We start from the raw sequence: 9,485 nt of genomic DNA, 5'->3' as shown, positions 1-9,485 counted from the left end.
CCCCGATCAATTCTTGCCAAATGTTTGAGATCATCCGATAAAGATCTCGTGTTGCACAAGGCGAGGAGCAAAGGAAAGCTTTCTTGGAAGAATCACAATATTTTCTTGTTCCCGGACTTTGCGAAATCCATAAAAGAGAGAAACACGATCAGTTCAAGGAGTGTAAGAAACTCTTACATTAATGGAAGATCGCTTTTGCACAGATGTTTCCAGCCAAACTGAGAATAGATACGAAGGATGGCCGCAAAGTATTTATGTGTTCCTAGCAAGTACTGTCGTTTGTGAATAAATTACTGAAACTGGTTTTGTTAATTGGATCAACTGATTCATTGAAAATAATAATTGAAAGATTGAGAAGATTCAAAATAAAGCAGAACTTGTATGTTTTGGATTTTTGCACTATACACGCTGAAGTGACTGTTTAAATAAATCACTATAACAACCTAAATAAAAATATCTCATCTCTGACAATAACTGCGAAGACACTACTTTATGGCCTTGTATCAATAATGAACACACGCATAAATGTCTATGTGAGTGAAATGAGTGTCTTGGTCCTCAGCAAGACAATCCAGGGTTTATGATTCTAAAAGTAACACAAGGTGCCCTTCCAAAGCTTTGGTGAGATGCCAGGCTAAATGTGAACATTAGGCATGGCTTTACAAGCTCAGATGGAAGCATTTTCTGGTTAAGGCAGAATCGTACTTTTAATCAGAAATGTTGATTTAAAAAAGTTGATGCCTAATGGTCAGTGCTTGATTTCCTAGTATATCCATATCCAATATACTGTACTTTAAGTCTCATGAGATATTGTACCTGGAAGCTTATGCCATGCCTAGTATTACATAAAAGCCCAGGGAAATTATTTGATTTAAAATATGATTAATCTATAACAATACGACTGCAATACCAATCAATGCCAAACCTAGTAATCTTCCAGAAGACGTACCCAATCACAGAGGATTAGGCCGGAATGTGTCTGTTTTTGATATCGCAACTGATTGCAGCTTTCATCCGCTTTATATACAGTCATAAAGTCATGACTCTTACTGGCCCAGGTGCTCTTTTTCCCTTCCTATGAAGTTAATCACTAAAAATACATCAGGCATAATCTGCTTAAGGAAACCAGGAAGGAGCTCACAGCCATGGTTCAGAGCCTCTTCAACAACAACACACAACCCTCGCGATCTGCTTGTTTAATCTCTTACCTGGTGTTCATTTGTAATGCAACTCGCCATTCTGTGACCAGGCCATTTTGATGTTCATCTCCTCTCACTTCATTCTGTAGCCTGTTGCTGTGGGAAGAGGGTCTCACCATGCCCAATTTACCCAATCTTAATAGCTTTGGTAAACTGTGTGGCTCTGGTCGTAGCGACGACTCGGTGGTGCTGGACAGGGTGAAGAGCAAAAACTCGGTTCGGAGAATGTCTATTATAGAAGATGGGAATGTGGCCGAGGTTCTCTACCTCATTCCCAAGCAGTCCATGATGGAGCAGCTGCCTTTCCTTAACCCAAATGAGTATGTCATCCTGGAAAAAATGGCACCTCCTGACATGGAACCTGGTAAGGGAGGATAGAGAGAGTTGGACAAATCGAGAATAGAATCACAGAAGCTATTACAGTTATGTGGCTGCTTTTGTTGTCAAAGATTGCAGACAGATTATTTTGCTTAATGCTTTATTTTCATTGTGTGAGTGTGTGTGTGTGTGTGTGTGTGTGTGTGTGTGTATATATATATATATATATATATATTAGATCCTTAAATAAGACTATCCTAGAAACAGGACTTAAGTTGTAATGTAATTTAGTTATAGTAACTTTTAAAGAGGAAAGGAGAAATTATTATTATTATCTTTATTAAGCATAATCTTTTGAGAAGTAATTACAGCATACATTTAGAAAAACTTATGTCATTGAAGAATGGTAATTTCAAGTCATAAACAGCTAATGAAATGTTCAGAGTGTCTAAACACGTCCACTGATCATAGAAACGTATCTGTTTTTGTATAATCATTGTTATTGAGGGAATAAACAGAGCTGCTGGTATTTGTGTTTATAAGGCAGTGGGATGGCAGGCTAATCTAAAGACTGAGCTGGATCACAGCACTGTCCCGCTGGCAGGATTATGGCTCACACAGTGGATAGATTCCCTAACAAATCTTCCCATTAGTCTGCTGTGGTCACTTTTTCACTGTCACTCATCTTTGTGTCCCTTAACATGGCCTATACAGGTACTGTAAATATTTAATAATGACAGTCAGAGCGAGGCAGTGCAGTCAGTGGGGTTCATATGCACATAAAGGATATAGTCATATGCACATAAAGCTTTGATCCTTTCATATTGAAATGAAACAAATCTAATGGTTCTTCCTTCAGTCATAATGAATGTGTCCTTATTTTTTGACTGTGTTCTGTATATGGTTATAGTTGACATGAAATCTAAATTAGGGACAACACTAGCATGCTGTACTGCATGTAACACTATTTAAAAAAATTTTCTTTTATAAATATTAAGTATTTTGTATAACTATTAAACATGTCATTATGACCTCTTATTAATCAAATATAGAATACCTTTAGACCAGATACTGCATTTAAAAATCCTGCATGCATGTATAAAATATTTAACCTAATATCTTGAAAGGGAAAAAAGGGGCCATGGACATGTTACTGGTTAACTATCCACAAGACTAGAATCTTTGGATGTACATGTACCCTGATAATACATTATATGCTGCCCAAATGTCTATTTGATGTGTGAGTTTTCATATTGTAAATTTAGAAGTTTTGTAAATTTGTAGAAGTTTGTTGCTCATCTGCAATACAGCTGAATGTTCCCTGGTTTTCACTACTTTTATGTTATAGAATGAACGTGTGATCTGCATTCATTCCAAATCACATCTTGTCGACATATGTGGGCTAACTGTGTATTGTGCGGCTCTATGGATGGACATGCAGTACGTGCTGTATGTTTTGGATATTTTGAGGGTTGATGACCTGGGGATGATCTGAGAGATTGCAGAGGAGTCAATTATTTACAGATATGCACATGAATGCCTAAGGCTGTCCTGTTAATGTCTGATGTTTGTGCTGAGTGATGACATCATTGTAGTATTTACACAGTTGTGATTGGTCTTCATTCTTGCATTTATTTGTATTCATCGCATAATGAATAGTTCACACAAAAATTTTAATTCTGTTATCCTTTACTCACTTTTCTGTTGTTCCAAACTGGTAAGGAGATGTTATGCAGAATGTAAGCCTCAATTAACTTTTATGTTTACATAATTGTTTTCCATACAATGAAAGTGAATAGTGACACATTCTGCCTAACATCTCATTTAGTGTTCCATAGGGGTTTGAAACAACATGATGATGTGTTAATGATGACAGAACTTTCAAAAGATTAAATCACTTTTAAAGAGATAGTTCACCCAAAAATGAAAAATCTCTCATCATTTACTCACCTTCATACCAAGAGGTGTTTGACTTTCTTTCATCTGCTGAAGACAACTAAAGATTTTTAGAAGAATATCTCAGCTCTGTAGGTCCTCACAATGCAAGTGAATGATCAAAAAGCACATAAAGGCAGCATAAAAGTAATCCACACAACTACTGTGTTAAATCCATGTCTTCAGAAGCAATATGGTAAGTGTTGGTGGGAAACTGATCAATATGTATGTCCTTTTTTACTATAAATCTCCACTTTCACTTTCACATTCCTCTTTTTTTGGCTATTCCTATTTTTCATGCATGTCACCAACTACTGGGCAAGGAGGATTTATAGTAAAAAAAAAGGACGTAAAAATGTTTTATCCCACCTACACCCATCATATTGCTTCTGAAGATATAGATTTAATCACTTGAGTCATATAGATTACTTCTATGCTCCATTTTATGTGCTTTTTGGAGCTTCAAAGTTTTGGTCACCATTCACTTGCATTGCATGGACCTGCAGAGCTGAAATGTTCTTCTAATAAATCTCTGTTTGTGTTGAGCAGAAGAAAGTCAAACTCATCTGGGATGGCATGAGCATTTTCATTTTTGGGTCAACTATTATTTTAAGACATGATGCTTGAAACAAGCACTGAACCTAATAAGACAGTAGTTGGCTATGGAGTTGTGCAGAGTAATGACTCAATCTTTATCCTGATTGGTTTGGCTCTGTTCTTTCTCTTTACTCTCAATTGGTGACAAAAGATTCAGCTGTTTTCTTCTGCCTACAGGCTTCAAGTTCCCCTTTTTATCCAGCACCTGCTGTCTGTGTCCCCTCCTGACACTCTCTGTCTCTCTCTGACCCACACACACCCTTATCTAAAATTCAGCTAATCTCTTTGAACCATGTAAACCCATATTCCTTAAAATCCAAAGACATGTGTCTTTTCATATAAAACAGAATGTGTATCTACAACCTCTTTTCTGCTTTATTTTTAAAGTGCAAACACTGTGGTGTCTGGTTAATTTATCAGAGCAGCCCCATTCTCTCAGTACACAGTTGCCCCAAGTGATGCCTCTGCACTAGTGTGAACAATGATGTGCACAAAATGGGGGCAGCAGGGGCGCAAGCCCCTATCGATCACAAACATAAAGGTGCCCTTTTGGTTGTCCAAAAGGGGAGAATTTTAATGATTAATAAAACAAAATTAAAATCTCTTCGTAATCTCACAATAACAGTAATAATGAGATATTATGAGATTTCTCGGTAAATCACAGGTGTATTAAAGGAACTTAAGGGGAGATGCCTTTAAGAACACGCACTATAGCAGATCGGGGGTGGATTCCAATAGCAAGTGATCCTCCCTATGCCCTTTTCAAGTGCAGAGCCCTTGAAGTGGGTTCTCTGAAGGAAACATGGCATTACTGAATTAATTTACCCTTCGCTAACAGTCTTGTGGAAGGGCCCTCTGATTAAAGATACATTTTCTCACTTTAATTGTGAACGAGTGGCATCCCCTCCCGCAGGAGTGCCCTTCAAGGAAAAAATGCAGTTTTGAATTTGCCCTGGAACATCTAAGTGCGGTTATCTTAGACGAGTAACCGGTCGGATTAAAAGTCCACTCCATGTATTGTGTTGTAACTTCATCAAAAGAATAATACTCGATTGCTACCGCATTTCCAACATCACATACCACTAGTGTAGACAGATTTATTAATTATAATGTGAGCGATCACATCGCTTTCAGTTATATAAATTAAATTAATATTTTACAGAATATTGACATAAATTGAAGGTGCTGTCAGGTTCAGCCAAACCCAGTCTGGTTTTATTGAAACTAATAAGCCATTAGACTAATCCCTTTCAGAAAAATACCATTAGGCTACCACAGTACCGCAGCTCCCTATACACATATTACAAAGTCTGCGTAGGGCCCCAACTCCCTTGGGGGGCACCAGAAAATCCACCTGCTGCCGTCACGCGAATGTTAAACGTTATTCAAGGAACCTGTAGCATTCGCGGAACACAGTCGATCACTTTCTCATTGCGCCTTCACACTGTGCACCACGTTACCAGTGTAATGCCATGGTACTGAATGATTTATCATTTTCATATTTCATGATACTATCATGGTACTCCAAGGTACTTAAAAAATACCATGGTTTTCCTATGACACATCATAAACATAGGGTTATTACAGATCATGTCTGATTAATCAAAAGTGTATTACCATGGTGCTTTTTGTGAGAAATATAACAGAATATGCTATTATTTGTGAAAGGCAAAATGGAAAGAAAAAACAATTGTATACTGTATATACAAGAAAATTAACTCATTAAAAAAATGTAATAAATCAGTGCCCTTTTTTATCCTTCTGCCCCTGTCCCTGCTAAAGTATGTGCGCATCACTGAGTGTGAATATTAATAACGCCTCTCAGTAAACTCCCAAATTCAATTGTCAGCCTAGTAATCCTATAATCAACGGCCATGACATGTGGATAGTCCGGAGAGAGCCTTTGCTGATCCCTCAAAGGCCAATACTGATAACTTTGTTTCATTTTACATACCACATCTCATTCCCCTCTGATCTTATTTACTTATTTAGTTTGGTTAATTAGTAATGTTCAATCCAGGTCTGTGGATCTATGAAACCAAGTCATTTTCCATAAAATTCTTCTTTTCAATGTTGTACACAGACAGCACTCTGCAGCAAGTAGGTTTTAGAGGCAATAGCACAAGTTCGCAATTCAGTGAGGTCAACAGAGCTAATAGGAGCATGTGATGAATGGGAGGGAGACAGTTCCCTGTTCCAAAACCTAGTGAGTTGCCTACAGAGGCAGCATTGCAAGGCATCATATGCACTCTCCCTACACAAAGGATTTTTCAAAAGGTAAGCAACTGAATTGTGCTGCCTTCTAAGATACTCCTGCCAAACATTATGCTTTCAATCAATGTATTTTTGTCCTGTCTGGAATCCTGACTTCCCTGAATTATGATAATTCAAGCCTCAAATGGGTGGGACTTTTTCAACAAATGGCCAACATCTGCATTTTGTTGCAAAAAAGGTGGTTAATTATTTTTGTTTACTGTTTGAGTGGCAGCTTTGGGAGGAACCTTGCAGACACAAAAAAACATCCCTGCCTCCCCACTTTTAAAAAGCACCAGCCGCTATTGCTGCATTCTGTTCTTTTCATTGTGCTGAAAACTTTGATCTTAACAGCATCTAAGACAGCATTGCATGTATCTTTCACAGAAAAGGCAATTCCAGAATGCTTTGCGACAAGCTCATTAAAAAAATAAATCCAATATGGTAGACAAGCTGTGAGCTGATTAATAAAATAAATTAATAAATAAATAAATATATTCAGAAGTGAAAAATATTGATAAATGCAGTGAAGTGTAATAAAAAAAAGATATTGTTTTTCCAAGTATGTTTGTGTGTGATATGAATTGTTATGCTTATTGGAGTATTGTTCCATTAGCTTAGCAACATGCTAGCATCAAATTCCATTGAAATCAATTTGAGAGTTGAGTCACCAGCACGGAGTGCTTTTCATGTGGTGCATGGAGATGCTACCTACAGTATGTAGAGGTTCCATGATTGATAGGATGCTGCCTTAAAAGACTGCTGCCTATGTAGGCAGCTTACTAGGTTTTGGAGCATAATTTGTGTGTATGAGATGGAGAGAGAGAGAGAACAGGGAGGGATAGATTGTGTGGGATATAAAAAATGAGTCACATGTGTCTGTTGTCCCTCCCCTCCATCTCTGTTTGAAGAATTTAAGGTGGTGTCTCGCAATGGGAGGGATTAGGACTGTGGAATCTGCATTTGTCACACATGGCAGCTGCAACCTGGTTATTTCAGAAGAGCGAGGGCAGAGTCCACAATCATGTACACACACCCACACACATACACACACTATGCATGTGTATGAGGAGAGGGGGGGCTGCTCGAGAAAAGAAGACCAAGCTAGCAGTTGCAAAGCGGCTGCTTAGTTAAAGAGTGCAAGCTCTCACTGTCTGTTCATCTGCTGGCAGCTTGCCTTTCCTCTTTTGTTGCCTTGCTCTCTCGCTCTTTCTCTCTCTCTTGCGTCGTCTCCTGCTCACGTTTGGATTTAGTGGAGGAATAAAGCAAGAGAACCCAGGGAAGAAGGCAGGCAGGAAGAAGCAGCTCTCTCCCATTGATCCTCCTCTCCAGAGCCCCAGCAGAACACTGAGGAGCCAATGGTCATGGTGAAGGAGAAAGGTACATGGCATTGCACAGCACTGGGTGGGGACCCAGAGAGGGCTGCAGGGATTTGCTCTTACAGATAGAGAAAACCATGCCAGTGTGTATTTGATGGTACAGGGAACAGTTTTGTTGTTTAGAAGGATGGTGGTCCGTGAAAATGAATGTGATTCTGCATAATTGGGAAATATAGACAATAGATCAGATGCTATTTGGCTGTTTTTGGAAAACTCTGCTTGATTGGCCAATTAACAGAAGTGGTCATTCCGGTTTCAAAGTGTCAGGTTTCAACATCTACCTAGCTTTGTTTATGGATAGTGCACATTTTCTGTCTTTATTTTCTGTCTTCTGAGTAAATATTGTGTAAAATTCAGTTTATCTGCCATCATTAAATTGTATTATGTACTGTATCTGTACATTTTATATTGGTCATCGGACACCCTAATCTATAGATCAATATAAAAGTCACAAAGACTTATCCGTCAACCAGTAATTGGTACTTGTGTGAAGATGAAAAAGATTGTTTTTGAACAATTAGCTTATGTTTAATATGACACTAATCATGGATATGTGCAAAATGTGAGTTTGCATATGTGCAATTATGTTGGGTTGGTTATAAAAGTATCAGAAAATTATCTTTTCCACTGAGAATCATAGAATAGAATCATTTTAACACCCAGCATGTGGATGGCACATTGTGCTGTACGAATGGTAGGCATCTGTATGATTATCCAGAGGACCATGTGAGGATCCATTTATTAGTGCTCGATCGCAGAAGCCAATAAATCGGCCGTTATTCTGACTTTTGAATTATCATATCAGCTGACATTTTCTCATTTGTCAGGATGGGAAGTGACTGAGACATGTAAATGACCAGTCACGGTTAGTTTTGTTGTTATGTACCATCATGTTACTACAATAATAGACACAATGCAACACAGTGTCATTTAAATGGTCCGCATATCAGACCCGCAGACGTGTTAAAGCGACCACCTGTTTCATTCTCTTTCTCTCTCCTCAACAGTTCTCTGTAACTTTTAACTTTCTTGTCTAATGATAAAAAGGCAAATATCAATAAAACTAATATCATATACCATCTGCAAATATCTCGTTTAAACAGATGTAATAAACAAACCTCACAAAACTTGAGCAGATCCAGCGTCCTGTTTAGCGCTCATTTGTTTACCTCTAAAGCATGTATTCTATCAGCCTCTCCTCTGCAGTTCCCTGTCACTTTAAAATTTATTTTCTAATGATAAAAGGTAATGATATTGTATATCGTTTGCAAATATGCAAATATCTCATTTAAACAGATGCGTTTCAAGAACCTCATGAAAATCCAGCGTTTTCTTCCCGTCAAACGCTCATCTAATATATTCCTCTGAAGCACGTATTCTCTCAGCCAGAATCCAATACTTCAGGATAAGGATCAGAAGTTCCTCTGATACACAAATCATGAAGGTCACTCCGTGATAATCTAAGAAGGCTGCTTTATGTGTGCTATAAGTAAATTTCTTCTTCACTAATCACTGTATGCGCAATTGGTTTGATTCGGTATTCTTTGAGAAAATGCGATTGCTAACGAGGACAAGCCATCCATAGTTGCTGGACTACTGTGTGTCCTGTTATTCCCTTCTTCCTAATATATTAACAATTTCTTCATGGACAAATCAATTACCAAAATTTGATGACTAAACAGAAATAAGTGGAAACTGCTATCTACCATTTAAAATACAAATATATATATATATATTATTTTATTTTTTTGCAATTTTATGTTTATGTTATTAACTATATTAAAATGTGTGATATAGATCAGCA

General features: G+C 37.8%; 1 protein-coding gene across 2 annotated transcripts in view; it reads left to right on the top strand.

Moving 5' to 3' along the window:
- Positions 1-1,237: 1,237 nt before the first annotated feature.
- LOC127633212 (actin-binding LIM protein 1-like) overlaps positions 1,238-9,485 on the top strand; it is an 87,492-nt gene continuing 79,244 nt past the window's right edge. Inside the window, exon 1 of one of the 2 annotated variants that reach the window (XM_052112139.1) lies at positions 1,238-1,563. In XM_052112139.1, coding sequence (XP_051968099.1) covers positions 1,317-1,563 — 247 coding nt within the window. In that variant the 5' untranslated portion in view covers positions 1,238-1,316. Of the gene's footprint in view, positions 1,564-7,319; positions 7,683-9,485 lie in introns of those variants that run through there. The other variant, XM_052112138.1, reaches the window with a different exon arrangement.

This window comes from Xyrauchen texanus, chromosome 40, assembly GCF_025860055.1.
Source record: "Xyrauchen texanus isolate HMW12.3.18 chromosome 40, RBS_HiC_50CHRs, whole genome shotgun sequence".
Taxonomy (NCBI): domain Eukaryota; kingdom Metazoa; phylum Chordata; class Actinopteri; order Cypriniformes; family Catostomidae; genus Xyrauchen; species Xyrauchen texanus.
Note: the sequence above shows the minus strand (reverse complement) of the source record. Positions and strands in the feature narration are given on the sequence as shown.